Consider the following 16,946-nt stretch of genomic DNA (forward strand, 5'->3'; position numbering starts at 1 on the left):
ATTCAATTTATTAATTCTTGGTTCCTGTAATCATAATGGCTATTAATAGAACCAGTGGCAGTAGGTAAGAGGACAGGAAAGAGACTCTTCTCCTCTACTCACTCAAGAGCAGAGAAGTGGAAGAAAAGATTGTTACTCTTCTAAGTGGGACATAGGTGACAAGGCGCTATTGTGAACAGGAGGGACTTAAATATGCTAAAGATTAATAAGAGTGAAACATAAAGATTATAGACATGGTAAAATTAGAGATCTTTGACAAAGATGACAAATGAAAAGCTTTTCTTTATCAGGGTCTTTCAAAAGACCCATCAAATTTTCTAGGCACAATTCCCAAACTGTTTATAAATGCAAACTCTAAACCAGCAGCCTTTCCAACGACACTACAATACTAGCAGACTATTCTGTTGTTATATCCTAATCTCCCTCTCCAGAAACACCTAAAGTAGCACACTGATTCTGCAGATAGGCCAGGTTCTGAGGAACCAAAAAGAAAAGCACCTTCCTGATGTATGCTTTTTTTACAGGAATATCACACCACTCCACTTTGTAATGTGGACATGTTGAACTAGAGCACCCAACTGTACTCCTTACTCAAAATGAGATATATTGCTTGACTGACAAAAAACCCAAAGAAATACATCAAAACTCACCTCTGGCTTTGGAACAAAGGCTTGACCTGGAATTACGAAACAGTTCTCAACGGTGCAGAGATGCTGAGACATGATGGACAGTCTGCTACGCTGCTTACTTCCTGGATTAGCTGTCAGCCTCTGTTGAAGAATCGAAACATGCAAATTGGTGAAACTGAATTGATAAGTGGTCAGTTACATTAAAGCTTGATTTTCAATAAAATCGAAGGCAAAGACAAATTTTAAAAAAATAATTGTTAAGAACTCATATCTAAGTTTATCCCAGTTCATCCAGAATCTCCAGTGAAGCAGCATTTAACTAAGATACCATGCTAATTTACAACCTCAGTCCTGCAATCAAGTGCACACCAAAAGGAGTTCCATGAACTTCTACAGAACTTAATGAATGACAAAAGAATTTTGTATGGGCACAAGAGAAAACTAAAACTATTCTGAATAGTTAAATATTTTGAATCTGCATGATTCAAAACAAACATAACTCCAGCTGACAAGTATTCTCACATTCTTTCCTTCCACTGTTTTCTACATCAAATATTACTTTTTCTCCTTCAAGACGAACCAAAGCTCCATATACTCAAAAGCAGACAGAAAGCAAAACTTCTTCATTATTAACTGGTCTACACTTACAATATATTTAAGGAAGCTGGACCTACTTTACATAGATTTAGACTACCTAAGAGCACTGAATACTTAAAGTTCCATTTAGTACGTCTCTGGTTTCCCTAAGAAATTTCTTAAAAAGATCATCAAAAAAGTAGCCTGGACAGAGGTTTTTTACACTTCCATTACCTGAAAGAAACGTTCTGTGTGTTTTGCTAACCTAAACAGGATTTAAACATAAAAAGCACCCACAAAAACAAGTTTCAAATAGTAAAAGACACTAACTATGCAGAAATAGAATTTTGAACATTCCTGTTCTTATTTATCCCTACATTAATAAAAAATAAAAGGTGAAAACCAATTTACATATCTGGTAACACCTGTACATTGTGTAGCTTCAGATGAAAAGCCTACTGCTGAAGTTCTGATTTTTTTTTAAACTTCTCTCCTGAAAGGCAGTTTAAGTATCAGCATAGAGCAAATACAATACTTTACAACAACTTTTCAGAAAGCTCAGTGATTCTTTCTGCCTACATCAGCATTTAAAACTACCTTCATTATTGTTTCAGAGGAAACGTATTAAAAAATTAAAAATTATCTGCCATCATTATATTCTCTGAAAATAAAACAGGCTGTGAAGTCTAACAACGCAATCAGATATGCACTCAGCCTCTGCAGTGGAAATGAAACAGACCTAGTGACAATGTTTGTGGTCCCTCCAATGTCAATTCAAACAAGCCAGTCCTCCCACAAATACCATCAAACAAGTCTCAGGCAGTCAGTTCCTGCTTCTCAGCTACAGAAAGGAAAACTTAACAACATCCACCTCTGGGCAGCAGCATATTAAACCACTTCAGTTACATCAGCAGGAACACACCTGTATATGGCACTGCTCAAGGAACACAAAAATGGTGAGGATATACTCATAGAACAGAGTCACAGAATGCTTTGTGTTGGAAGGGACCTTTAAAAGTCATCTAGACCACCCCCCTGCATTGAGCAGGGACATCTTGAACTAGATCAGGTTGCTCAGAGCCCCATCCAACCTGTCCTTCAACCTTTCCAGGGACTGGAAACATCTCTGGGTAGCCTGTTCCAGTCTTTCACCAACTTCATTGTAAAAAAGTTCTTCCTTCTATCTAGTCTAAACCTCTTTTATTTAAAAACATTCCCCCTTGTCTTATTGCAACAGGCCATGATATCAAGTTTGTTCCCTTATTTATGTAACTAACCTGATCTATTTTTGTAGGTTTTTTCCCCTCAATTCTCAAAATTGTCTTTGTTTGCACTTTTAAAATACGGATAGCATCTGAAAGTGCACTAAGCAGATCATGCTGGAGTTCAGCTAACAAGGTAACAATTTTGCAGCCTCTATCAAAATTTTAGCAAGGCATGAAGCAAAACAAAGATTCTGAAGCCTAACGTGGAATACAATCAAAGTGGTACTTGACATCTCTTCTAATGTTGCTCACTATCAACCACTCTCAATGACAAGCTCAGGAACAAAACTATTTGCCTTGTTCCTCAGTAAGCTATACCATATAATTGTGCTTTTCACAAACGTGCGTTAAAATCCCATTATCAATGAATCTGCAAAACCTGTCACAGGAATTAACCTACATGAAGAATTAGGTTGGCAAAGCTTACCATATAAAGGAATATTAAACACCGAATCACAGCATGGTCAGGGTTGGAAGGCACCTCTGGAGATCACGTATGCCAACCTGCTAAAGCAGGTTCACCTACAGCAGGCAGGTTTTGAGCATCTCCAGAGAAGGAGACCCCACAGCCTCTCTGGGCAGCCTGTTCCTGTGCTCTGTCACCCTCAAAGTAAGGAAGCTTTTCCTCACATTCAGATGGAAATTCCTGTGTTGCAGTTTGTGCCTGTTGCACCTCGTCCTGTCACTCGGCACCACTGAACAGAGCCTGGCCCCGTCCTCTTGACACTCACCCTGAAGGTATTTGTAGGCATTGATAAGGTCCCTGCTCAGTCTTCTGCAGGCTAAACAGGCCCAGCTCTCCCAGACTTTCTTCATAAGGGAGCTGCTCCAGTCCCCTCATCATCTTCATAGCCCTCTGCTGGACCCTCTCTAGTGATTCCCTGTCTCTCTTCCACTGGGGAACCCAGACCTGGACACAGCGCTCCAGATGGGGCCTCACCAGGGGAAGGTGAGTAGAGGGGAAGGACAACCTCCCTCGACCTGCTGGCCATGCTCCTCCTAATGTGCCCCAGGATACCAGCAGCCTTCTTGGCCACCAGGGCATGCTGCTGGCTCATGGTCAGCTTGCTGTGTCCACCAGGACTCCCAGGTCCTTCTCCACAGAGCTGCCTTCCAGCAGGTCAGCCCCAGCCTGTGCTGGTGCAGGGGGCTGATCCTCCCCAGGTGCCAGACTTCACACTTGCTGCTGTTGGAGTTCATTAGGTCCCTCTCCACCCAGCTCTCCAGCCTGCCCAGGTCTCGCTGGATGGCAGCGCAGCCTCTGCTGTATCAGCCACTCCTCCCAGTTCTGTATCACCAGCAAACTTGCTGAGGGTACACTCTGTCCCTCATCCAGGGCACTGGTGGATAAGTCGGACAGGACTGGACGTGTTACTGACCCCTGGGGCACACCGCTGGCCACAGGCCTCCAGCCTGACTGTGCTGCTGGTCACAGCCCTCTGAGCTCTGCCGTTCAGCCAGTTCTCAACCCACCTCACTGTCCACTCATCCAGCCCACACTGCCTGGGCTTGTGTGTGAAGATGTTATGGGAGACTGTCAGGGGCGTTGCTGAGGTCAAGGTAGACAACACCCACTGCCCTCCCCTCATCTACCCAGCCAGTCATTCCATCATAGAAGGCTGTTAGGTTGGTCAGGCATGATTTCCCCTTGGTGGAACCATGTTGGCTACTCCTGATAACCTGCAATCTCCTTTTCCTCCACATGCTTAGAGATGACCTCCAGGATGAGCTGTACACATTTTAGTATACAAGCCACCTTCTGCAAAACAACTTTTTTTTTACATCATAAGTATTTATATTTCACCTATATCAGTTATACAAACATAATGGTAATTTTTCTTCTGTTTGCTGCTCAAAAATCCGAATTGTTTCCCACTTTATTATCACCTTTTGCCAAGTGTCCTAAATAGCAGTGTTTGATACAAAATGGTTAAGTATTCTGCTCTTCTAATATGCCTGTCTTCTAGATATGTAGCAGTTCAGCAACCCACGTCCCAGCCTGCAGATCAAGTTGGCAGAGTGGTTCTGGCGAACCGCTCCTCTGCGCAGTTTTACTCAAAATTAAGAGGCCGACAAAGATCTTCTATTTAAACTCAAATATGACTCATTTTCATGGAATTGGGCCAGAAGTACCTGGCCCAGGTGGCAGATTTAACGTGAAGCACTGAAGAATTTGGGGCAAGGTAAAAAAAAATATCTACAAAGTAAGCAACAATTTTACAAATTTAAACTACAGAAAGACAAATTTATCTGATCAACACTTAAAAGTGCCATTTTTACTGCTATGAGTATCTGGCCTTATCCTCCTTAATAGACCTCAGAATTCAGTATGTAACAAAACTGCTGGTTCTCATCAACAGTTTTAATCAATTTAATCAAATCATATCAGAACTGAGTGGTCTGTAGTGATAGGTCTATACTGACATAACTCATGCCAACACATCTGTGCTACAAGGAAACAGAAAACCAGGAAACTACCACCAAGAAAGGCAAAGGTATTTTCTACCTGTTATACTAGCAAAACTGAACTTTACCGAAAATAACACAGCATGTTGCTTTATTTTCTTACTGTTAACATCAAGTTATCCTAATTCACTATAAAGCATATGGCTTCATTCCATGACAGCATCTTACTTTTCTGCTGAGCTTACAGCATATACACTGAGACTTTCTTTGCTATTTAGGTTCTTATCTTAGAAACATCCATTGAGGACATCAAACTTTTGCATATTAACACATTTTCCTTTCAAGAAGCAACTTCTTTACTATCAGCATTACACTGTTCTCTATTTCCTCTACATCCTGTTTACGGTGTTTAACTTAAGCAACTCCAGAAGGCCAGAAAAAACAAAAGAAAAGACACAGATTTTTACTATCATTGTTTCTTCTAATCCTAAACAAAATACGTCTTTCTCAAACAAGTTTTTCATTATGTCAAATTAATTATGGAAATGCAAACCAGAAACTATGAACAATTCTGTCTTCAGTGTAAGATCTGTGTTTAAATAGAAGTAAGAACACGAATCAAGAGATCCCAGAATACGAACTCAACAACAATTAATACTGATTTACTGCATGACCTGACCAACATATTCAATTTCCTGGTGTTTCTAACTTCTCAGCATTGTAAGTACAAGGAACTTAGGAGTGCATGGTATTTTGCATCTCATTGAGCTACACTGGGTGCAGAAGCACTATAATCTGCATGTCGCCAATGGCATAAGCAGCTGGTTACAGCTATATAAAGTACTGAGTGCACTTACGCTCTCACTCAGGGCTAGGCCAATTTTTTCACTGCTGTCACAAAACTTTGCCTCCTACCGATCACCACTTTGCATCTTACATCACCAACCATATTTTGAAACAAGGTCTAATCTCAATGACATGAAGTCCCTTCTGGAAAACAGATCTGGATTTTTTAATGCCTGAAACCACATAAGCTCAGAACTGAAGAAATCTAGCTGATTTCATACCAGATGTTTGTCCCTGATGTTCTTCTCTAGAGCCACCTACTGGAAATACTTCAGTACTTGTCTTGAATCTTGATTGCAGGGCTAGTAATGACAGCACAATATGGTTTTCTATGACCCCCAAAAATGACAGCTGGCATGCCACTTACATATAAAATTACTACTAATTTACATATTAAAAAAATCACAGAAAAAATTCTTATTAGAATTTTTACTTTGAAAGATTAAAATTAAAACAATACACACATTTACACTGCACACAGAAAACAAGGTATTTATAAACACTGGAGTAATTAGATGGAAATTCAGTTTTCAGAATGATGTGAAATTCCTTTTTTTTTTTTTTTTTTTCTAAAAGCAAGGGAGGTGCTGGTAAGAAGACATATCACTTTCATAAATACAAAGCCAAGAGCTTTCCAGCCTCTGTGGTATGATACACCTCTTGCAATGGCAACAGAAAAAAAACGGTAAGTCCGAAAGCATTGTGGAATAAGTCATAGAGTATCTCAAGTTGAAAGGGACCCATGAGGATCACTGAGTCCAACTCCCTGCTTCTCACAAGACTACCTACATGACTAAGAGCATTGTCCGGATACTCCTTGAACTCTGACAGGCTTGGTGCCATGACCACTTCCCTAGGGAGCCTGTTCCAGTGACTGACAACCCTCTCAGTGAAGTACCATTTCCTAACATCGTTGCTGGGATGGACAAGTCAACCTAGTATCAAGTGATCTAGAATTAATGTAGTAGATGAGTTTGGCCTTTGAGAATCAAACTATTGAGACAAAGTAAAATCTCAGTTTGCTCTTGGACTTGCTGTGACAGAACTCAAACGATGCCCTTTTACACACACAAGACTGACAGCAATCAATTAACAATTTTAATATCAAATCTTATTCAAAAAAGTCAGTCAGTTTCCACGGTTCTAACAAACACTCCCTGTGTTTTGAGTGTTCCATCACAACTGGAACCAATGCTAACCTTCCATTTTTCCTTATTTAAAGGAAGGTGTCTCTTTTTAAAAAGATTTGTAATTAAGGGGGAAAAGGCAATAACTGAGTTTTTCTTGAGAAGGTAAGGAAAAATAGACTGATGAAATGGTGCATGAATGACTGTGAGAAAAGAAGGGTATATAAAAATGGAAGAGTGCTGTGGAATCTATTCATGTTGAAGAAATCAGACCAGAAAAGATGAAGTACCTCAAGAAAATATATCCCTCCCTAAGAAATAAAAAAAATACATATATATTTATGTGTTATAAAAGGATCAGAGCAGATGATTAACTCAGTATTAGAATTTGTAATTCACAGCCACACAAACTAAAAATCGAACTAACTCCTCTCTTTTTAAACCTAAGATAAGGTTTGTACTTTTAAACAAAAGGTTGCATATAAACAAATTTTCGTTCAATTCAGATTCTGTAGAATTTTGGGAATGCACGTAATGTCTTACCTCTGCAACTTCCTTCTGAAAAGTCAACGTCATCTGTGTCCTGCCATAAATAAAAGGTCCATCCTTTTTAGAAACATTTTCAAGCCATTTGATGATTAGAGGAGTTGAAACACTGAAGGGCAGATTCCCAATGATATGTATATCTGGTGGCTCTGTTAGCATTTGGTGGAAGAAAAACAACCGTCAAAGTTTTGGGTAAGATTTTGCCATGAAAGAACATGTAAGAAAGAAAGATGCGTGCATATCAATCTAGACTAAAAATATGAAAACAATTTTTATCATGCCATGCCAAAATTATGCCTTTCCATTTATACTTGTCTTACACTGACAAGACTGCTACTACTCTCAGTAATTACTTGGAAAAAAGTGGTTAGGTTTGGTTCTCATTTACATTTGAATAAATCAGCAGCTTTCAGCTGATTTTCAGCTGATCAGTAGTACTCCAGAATAGCAGAACTGTAACAACAGCAAAACCACAACAGCGTTTCCATGATTTTAAAACTATAACTATTAGATGGAAGGTAAATAGCCACACTCATCCTTCTGCCCCACACATTCCTCCCACGGCCACTCCCTGAGTCTTCATAATCCCCAAAACAATCACCTAGCTCAAACTGAATGGAGCTCTCCTTCTGTACAGAGTCCTCTGAAATCAAAAGGTCTTCTCCAAATACTAGACTTAGCCATAAGCAGTGATATGTATTCTTCAATTATCGATCCCGTCAGTACATGTGTCGTACAACACAAAGCAGGCATTTAATTAGCAGGGATCCTCGTGTCTAAGCGGAGTGTAAGAGAAGTGAACAAAACAAAAGCAAGTGTGTTGTTCCTTAGATACTACAGCATTTAGTAACATGAATAAGAGATGATAATATCAAACTCAAGCTGGTTTTCTGGCACACTTTACTTATTATGTGCTTTTAAAGCTGTGATATTTCTAGCGTATTTGTGATATTACATATGTATCAGAGATAGCCAAGTATCTTTCTAAAACCCAGCAGCCTTTCAGATTTTCATATTACAGTAACACAGAAAAAGTACATCTTACCTCTAATTAGTTAGCTCTAAAGACAATAATTGCTTTCATATATGTTCAAGAAAGGTAAATTTTTAAAAACTGCACTACACCTTCATTGCTTATAGTTTTGTTTTGTGAAGCATTTACCTTTTGCAATGAGGCAAATATGGCATGGAATTTTTCAAGGTGAACATAACGTGGCATAGTCCTTAACGTCCTAAGTCAGAAAGTAGTTTACTATGTTCTTCAGGCACTGGACAGTGACTCCACCTTAAAGTAAGAAATTTGGAAAAGGGGACTGGGAAGTCATCTCTGATTTATCTAATAACGTATTTCAAAAGGGAGGTGAAATTGAGTCCTATGAGAACCTCAGACTGGGGGGGAGGGGGAGCGGCAGAACCACGCCAACACCCCAAAATGTATCTCTGATTACATTCTACTTTTGCCAAACATAATCCAGCTGAAACCAAAGCAATTGACAAAACTGAGATTTTGAAGACAAATTTCCTACGTTTCAAAGCAAATTACAGGAATTTCTTCAATGGGCCAACAGCAGTGGTGGCTTCTGGCTTCTTCACGAGAAGGAAGCAGTTGGGAAGAAAGTATACCATTTGATTTGCTTCTACAGCTTCCAAGAATCATTATTGTACAGTCAAGATACTCTACAGTTAAAAACTGCAAAGCTCCTCACTGTTGACTAAGGTGACTGTCACACAAATTCCACCACTTTGTCTTAGAAGAGGAATATGATTATTTTCTTCTAACAAGGAAGGAAGTTTGCTTGTCTCTCTCCTGACCTTCAGAATGTACTGGAAGAAAGTAACACCTGCACTGAGTAAACTCCAACTATATCATCACACTTAAAACTAACTCAGAAGACTTAAAAATGAAATAAACCAAATCAAAATACTAACCGTCTTCCCAGTTCTTTGTTAAATGCTTTGGAAAAGCCTTCTCCATCTTATATGTCAGGATATCTCCATGAACAATGTGCACTTTTCCTGGAGCTGCTTCAGATAACATCTGTGAGCAAGCAAGCAGAATTCACAGTATTAACCAAACTGATTTCCAGTTTCAGCCACAGCAGGAACAAAACCATTGCTATGTATTTATCTTCAATACACAAAAAAGCACAATAGCAGTTAAAAATGACCACACTATTGGTAAGTACTTACTTTCAAAAAGCAAACACTAACAAAGAAAGTTTATTGTGTGATTCTGTAAATGCTTACTATTGACAGCTGTAGAATTCTTAGTAGGAAATGTAAACTTGAAAAGACTGGCAAGAGTCTCTTCAACAAGGACAATTAACAAACCCCAGGGCCCCTAGCAGGACCCCACCTGATTTAAGTAACAATGCAGGCAGCAAGTTTTGCAGTCTTTAGATCCATTACCTATGGAAACAAGGCTCATGTTGTTTATTCTGTCTCTCCTGCATCTGTAGGGTCTATCATCCAATTTTAGCCATATGTGATACAAGGCTGCAGAAAATTTTTTTCTTTTACATAAAAAAAGGGGAAAAAAGATTCTCTTAATACTCCCTTAAGTAGTCTGAACCCACGCCATTAAAAACCAAGAAGTTCCCAAAACGAGGGAGTAAGTACCTAGGCATACAGGCTGTGTATCTTTTTAGGTATTACAAAATCCACTCTGTTGTTAACTTCTCTATCCCACTTCTGCAGCTTATCTAGTATTTAATAAAGGCTGAAATGCAAACTCAGAACTAGCTGTGGTTTGGTGACCCATTTTTTTGATTTCTAGTGTCAGTTTACACCATTAAGATTAGTTTAGTTTTCTTAATGTTGTATCTCTTACAGTATGAAACTATGCAAAACCAGCACAACTCAAAAGCAAAGCTGACGTTTACAAAGATGACATTTGGAGATTTTTATTGTTCCCAAGTTGAAATAATGAAAAATGGCTTAAAGAACAATTTTGCCTTTGCACAGAAATCCAAATCCATAACCCATTAAGTGCTAGTGGCTTAACTGATGAAATAAACTGCTCACCATTGTTAGTTCCATCTTCAACCTGAGGACGTAAACACAATTCAGGTTGAAGAGGGAACTAACAATTTTGCTTGTACAAACAAAACAGGGTACAGCCAGCTTCCACAGATCTCTAAGCCAAAGGAAAGTGCTGTTTTCTCATACTGTTCACAAAATGTTTGCATGAAATTTTTTTGAGTAAAAGTTTTTCTACCATCATAACAGCTAAATATTGTGCAGTGTATTTAAAAAAAGGCAACAAAAAAAGATTAACTAAATACTAAGTGTTCCTACATCTTTTAAGTGCATAATTTCTAAATAATAAAAATAAATCTAACCTCAACTCCAAACCACTTAATGGATTTTTCAGCATTACACTAGCAATTACACAGCATACACATTCATTAATCTACCATGATTTGGCAAATTTTTCTTTGAAGCCGTAATAAGTGCTTTAACAGGATGAAAGATAATGCAAGATCAATAAAGTCATAAAATAGCGCAAGAGGAAGCGGACAGCTGCCTACACAATAAGGGATTAACATTCGTTACGTTGGGTTTTAATAATGGTTATCATGTCAAGAGGAGTTTGGGGTTTTCTTGAGTACCACAGTTAACATAAATGAGAACTGCATCTATAATTTGTGAGAAGAAAATCACAGTTGCGTATTTCGAATTTGAAATAAAGACTCAGAAACCCATTGGAACTTTTTCCACTTTCAGGCCAATGTGTGCAGCTAACAGTTCCAAGGAGCTCTTGTGCACCTAGCACATGAGCCACATGATTCTCCATCATACAGATCCTCTCATTCTTCACACACAATCCAAAAGGGCACAATGAAAACATAAAGTGCATAGTTTAAAAAATGAATTTGTATTCCCAGAAGAATTCTATTTCTTTCACTCTCTGGATGAGAGTGCCCCTTCTCTCCTCATCAATCTTTCCAGCCTAACAACTATTAGGGTATATGGCATAGGGAGATTGTGATTCTTTTAAAGAGAGACAGAACTGACAGACTCCTAGCTTGTGTAAACTTTTACTCCATACATGTATGTTCTTTGCTATATTTCAGTTTTGCAATAAAGAAAATCCCAACTTCACTTTTGTCATAGAGACAGCCTGAAAAGTTAATGAAAAATGCTGCTTGCTTTACATTAGTGATTTTGTAAGTACCTAAAGAAACAATTTTAAGTAACAGTGCTCAATTGTTAATCTCTGACATTCTTTGTTATTCACATCTCAACCTTTTTATGAGCATTTGGTTTTGATAGAGCTTTCAATTGGAAATCAGAAAAAATAGGTATTACAACCCACATTATTACAAAAGAAAGATTCATTCTGTTATGTGTCATCGTATTTGGAGGGGAAAAAACAACACCAAATTTAACACTAATGGATGCAACATACTTCTTTTTCATTCACATCCAGTTACTGAGTCATAGCAACTTTATATTCAATAACTTTGTTCAGACATATTTATTTCTACTGTGAGGAGGTTGCTAATTAAAAATAATGACTAACATTAATTCATTTGAATAGTAAAAGATAATTAAACACCAAAAGCTCATTATAGACCCTGAGAAGTATGCTTTTATTCAGAGAAATCTGTTGTAGTGGCTGCATTTTGGAAAATCAGAAAAATTGTGTAAGTACTTAAAAATTTGTTAACTAGAGCAAGTATCATTTAATCTTAAGTTATCTCCAGTCCCAAATCAGTTCTTAAAATCTAAATGAAAAATGTAGATTTGGCTCCACTCAAGAAAAGTGAAAACATGAAGTTTTCATACTTCATAAGGTAAAGATGGCATGCTATAAATTATCAATGGCAAACCTTACAAAGATGTTACTACATGTTTATTCAGGTTTCAGGATATGTGCAGTTTCATTGATATTTTACATTAGTTTTGTCATACAAAGAGATGGCAGCAGTTCTCAAGTGAATTACCCATTTATTTTCACTGCTGATTTGCTACAGAAGACATAGTGCAATGTAAAGAAAGCCCTTTGAATTGCTATAATCTGAGATTGTAGAGACAGAAGAAAACAGGCAAGTCTGAAGAGATTTTTGCACTCTGTTTTTCTTGCTAGATTTATGCAACCAAATTCCATAAACATGTAAACTTAATAGCACAAGTAGATGGCATTTGAAAAATGCTACAATGACTTGTGAACTTAAAAGTCTAAGAGTGTTTTTTTCCAAGTGTAAAATAAACGCTTGCTTTACTCTTGGGATTCTGAATTCTAATCCACATTGAACTGTATTAACTGGAGATATGCTTTCACAATTTCATAAAGTATAATTATTAGAATGTAAATGAAAAATATGGCCAAGGGACATTAAGTTCAGCCTTCAAACAGCTATTTCACCTGCACAGTGAAATGCACCCAAAATGTCTCAACCTGAAAAGACCAGACAGGCCTCAGCATTAATTCAGTTGCGGGATCAGGTTCTGAAGGGCCTATGAGAAAGCAGAAGCAATGAATTGCTATGCTGTGTATTTTCATCTTCAAGCAAATGCCAGCTCTGATTTAAGCCAAAGAAGCAAACCTATTTTAAATGCTGAGATCTCAACAAGACGCTTGGAACCTTTCTATGTTCTTAAAATGTCCGTATGCAATTGTGTGAATATATTTATGCAAACTATTCTCCAGTTGGTACCTGCAATCCTGGAATAAATCGAGGATCTTTTTCAATTAAGAGGAGTTGTTCAACACCAGCACTGAGAATGGATCTGGTAATTCCTCCTGGCCCAGGGCCCACTTCACAGACATGGGCATTTTTCAGCTCTCCAGCTTGTCTCACTATCTTGTCTGCAAGACACAAAGAACATGCTAAGCCTTTATTTTCTAGAAGATCCAGTTCACTAAGACAAACTCATTGTTTATTGTTAAAGCGCAAGTGTGCTTATCTCAGAACAGACACAGTGACACATCCCAGTTAAATGATCACATGCCTGCTAGACTGCACAGAATTCAGATTTGTTTCATACTAGAAGATACACTCAAAAATTTTAAAAATACTATTTTCAGTTTAATGTCTGCAATGCACATTGTTGCTCTGAGAGTATTACTTCTCATCACTAAACTAGCAGTACTATTCTCCTGCAAGTAACCAACCACTTGTATTCAGCATCCTGAAGTCTCACTACTTATGCTTATAAAGGTATTTCACTACAGTACCTCTGTTCTAAAGGAAATTTAAAAAGTAAAAGAAGATACAGAGAAGCTTTACCGAGTTAACAGTATGTACAGAGTAATTTTATGAGGGAAGAGCTGCAGTAAAGTAAAAGTTGGAATACAGGCAACTGGTAGTTATAGAAAGTGGGGCAGTTGAAACATGAGGAAAGAGGATCTGTACGTAAGTGGAAGGATACAACACTGGAAGGTATTATAGCCACGAAAGAAAACAGATTAAGGATTAAAACAAGGATTAAAAATGTAGCTAATGAAAAAAAGGGATCCTTAGGAAGCATGGAGAGAAGATGCTGAGAAAATTATGCTGCTCATTCCGTAACTTCTTAAGTATGCAACAGAAATAGGAAATGTCTGTAGACTTGCCTACTTGTAAGGTTTTACTAAATGCATGTATCTTTATTCCAGGGTAAGAGTCCAGTTCTTCAGGAAGTAGAACTGTGTTTCATGTCCATATCCTAAATCTTTATCAGTCTGAGTCTTCAAATGTAATCAAATTGTCAGCTACATGAAGCTGCACTGCATTTATTACTGCAAAACACAGCCACCACTAGACAGTAAAGAAACTCACCACTGACTGAACAGTGCCAGCTTTGTCACTCATGGCTGACATGACGATGGAGAAAACTTCATTGTTCAGAACAATGTAACTGATTCAAAAAAAGCCACAACATTTCAATAAACTCAAACATATGACCTTCCTAACCACAGTATATAGTAAACGGCACAAAGCATTACAGTACTTTCTATAATACATAATAATCTGAAAAAATTACTCATTTTTTAATCAAACTCATATATTATAATACTCCCCGAATGGCAGAAGTACAACTAAGGCTTGGATTCTTGCATTTCAACCAATAACACATATTTTATATAGGAATACAGTTTCTACCTAAAAATTACTCTATAATTAATAAACACACACATTTTCTAGGAATTTACAAGTCTATTTGTCTAAGCTAAAGTTACTTTTAAAAGAAGGCTTTAAAGGTTTACTGTTGAGCTCCCATTAGTCTGACATGTCATCATGCAAACATCATCATATAATCATCATCTCCTTAGCTAGAATCTGGATTTTGAAGAAAACTACGATCTGTTTGCAAGTAGCTAAAAATATTAGAATAAAATATTTAACCTGTCAATCGCAAATCCAGTAGAAAGTTCTGGGAAAGTTGTTTCTGTGCTTTAAGGCGGTAAAGTTTAATGATATCTCCAATAGTTGGCAGGGGAGGCAGACGGAAAGCTGCCACCTTTCCTGGAACAGCCATAAGACAAACGTCTTGTTCCTTCTTCCTAGGGAGACATTGAAAAGATGAGTCTGGCACGTGCAATAAATTCTAATATACTTAATGTTAAAAACGTTACTAAGTAGACAAGCCAAGGCATGATTTACAAATCATTATGCAAGTGCTGAACTTGAGTATTTTGACTATTGTATGCAGTGTTTATGCTCAGCATGTATTACTGGATTGGGGCAAGCCGCATTTTGTAGCTTTACCAAAACATCTAGTAAAACAAAACCCTCCCACGATTGTTCAATATCAATCTTTCATTACTTCATAAAAGAATCATTAAGGATAACCTGCTTGGACTCATGGCATCATGTAAAGGCAGACTATACCTGAAGCATCCCTGAAGTAGAATTAAAAGTGGTTTTTTGGTTTTTTTTGTTTTTTTTAATTACTGAATGACCTGCTTTTCTATACAGGGGTAAAGAAAGGAATCCCAAGTTTAAACAATGGCATCAGATAATTAAAAAAAGTTAAACAAATAGTATTTTCACTTTCAGCACGACAGGACAGAACGCTTCGCCAGGCTTGCTCGCTCCCGCCAGCCCCAGCATCACACCTCGGGGCCAGCAAGCCCCGGGGCCAGCTCCCGCCGCCCGCCAGCGGGGCCCGGCACCCAGCGCTGCGGCCTCCCGCGGCGCGGACGGCACCGGGCTGCCCGGGCAAAGGCCGCCCGCTGCGCTGCAGGCCCCAGCGGCCCCGTGGCAGGGACCGACGGGGCCAAGGCCGTGGAGCGGCGGGACCCGCGGGCGCCGCCGCTCCTCTCCCCCCAGCAGCAATGACCCCGGCCGCCCCGCCCCCTCCCGGCCAACCCGGCGGCCCCTCCCGCCACGGCCCCGCCCCCGCCCGCGGCACAGCGGCTGAGGGGGGAAGCCCCGCCCCACGCACCGCCCACGTGCCCCGCCAGGCGAGGCCCGGCGCCGCAGAGGCCGCCAGCGTGGCTGGGAAGCGGGTCCGCGTGAAGGACCAGGGGAGTTGCGGAGCGGTGCGGGACGCGCGCGGAGCCGCCGCACAGGCCGGGCCGGAGGCGCCGTACGGCCGCACACGCTTTTTCTCCCTCTGCTTTAGCGAAGAGGAAACCTCAGAGCAGCGGCGCGGCAGCTTACGGGCAGAGCGGGCGCTAACCCGGAACCGGAAGTGTCTCTGTCCTGCCCCGGGGGCGGCTGCGCTAAGGCGCGTGCGCCTCTCCCAGTGCCGCCATTGGCTCCGTGTCCCGGCCGCGCCTGCGCCGTGCGGTGGCTGCGCGCTCAGGCCGTGCCCCTGCGCATGCGCGGGGGCCGGGGCGGGGCGGGGGCCGCTCTGCCCGCCCGTGGCGCCCATTGTTCCTCCCGTCGGTTCCGTGCGGCAGTGCCGCCAGCTCGGGCGGCCGTTACGGGCTTTTCCGTGCGCACAGTACAAACCTTTTGGAAAGCTTTCACTTCCCTGCTGCTCATGCGGCAGCCGCGCAGGAGGTCCCGGAGCGAGGCCCCATGGGAGCTGCAGGCTCTGCTGGCAGGGGCGGGCCGCAGGGGTGGGCCTGGAGTGGCTGTGACGCCGGGTGTGCAGTGCGGCAGCAAAGGCGAATCTAGGCAATAAAAAACCTGCTGGCAGTCATCATCATGTGTTAAAGTGTAGTTCGTTCACTTCTGTGGTAACTCGATTTGTCTGATGCCCTTTCAGATTGGTAGAACTGGGTCAGGCATGTGGGTGTTGGCAGTATGTTTTTAAAAGACACGGAAGTAAAATGGGAATGTAGGTGCACAGGTAATCTGGAATTGTATTGGACTTGCATATTTACGATGAGGTTTGGACTTTTAATTTGAGCTGACAGCTAGGCCATTTTTCAGCATGACCGGATACAGCACAAGCATCTGGCTCTGCTCATTTGTGTGTATTACAATTAGTTTTATAACGTGATCGGAACATGTAGGTTTTTTTCCTTTGAAAATAGGAAGACTTCTAAGCTCCTGTATATCAGAAGCTTTTTCCAGTTGGAGCCACACAACACACATCTTGATCTGACTTGGAAAATAGCATTGAAGAAATATTAAATAATACTGCTCTTATGAATAACTGCATTATAT

The 16,946-nt window shown here is 40.2% G+C and overlaps 1 protein-coding gene across 7 annotated transcripts in view; it reads right to left on the reverse strand.

Moving 5' to 3' along the window:
- TFB1M (transcription factor B1, mitochondrial) overlaps positions 1-16,469 on the reverse strand; it is a 30,145-nt gene extending 13,676 nt beyond the window's left edge. Inside the window, exons 1-6 of one of the 7 annotated variants that reach the window (XM_056343293.1) lie at positions 15,964-16,469; positions 14,730-14,887; positions 13,059-13,210; positions 9,325-9,433; positions 7,393-7,544; positions 651-770 (exon numbers count right to left, since the gene is read on the reverse strand). In XM_056343293.1, coding sequence (XP_056199268.1) covers positions 651-770; positions 7,393-7,544; positions 9,325-9,433; positions 13,059-13,210; positions 14,730-14,862 — 666 coding nt within the window. In that variant the 5' untranslated portion in view covers positions 14,863-14,887; positions 15,964-16,469. The other 6 variants (XM_056343291.1, XM_056343290.1, XM_056343295.1 and 3 more) reach the window with 6 other exon arrangements.
- Between the last annotated feature and the right edge of the window lie 477 nt (positions 16,470-16,946).

Source organism: Falco biarmicus, chromosome 6 (genome assembly GCF_023638135.1).
Source record: "Falco biarmicus isolate bFalBia1 chromosome 6, bFalBia1.pri, whole genome shotgun sequence".
Taxonomy (NCBI): domain Eukaryota; kingdom Metazoa; phylum Chordata; class Aves; order Falconiformes; family Falconidae; genus Falco; species Falco biarmicus.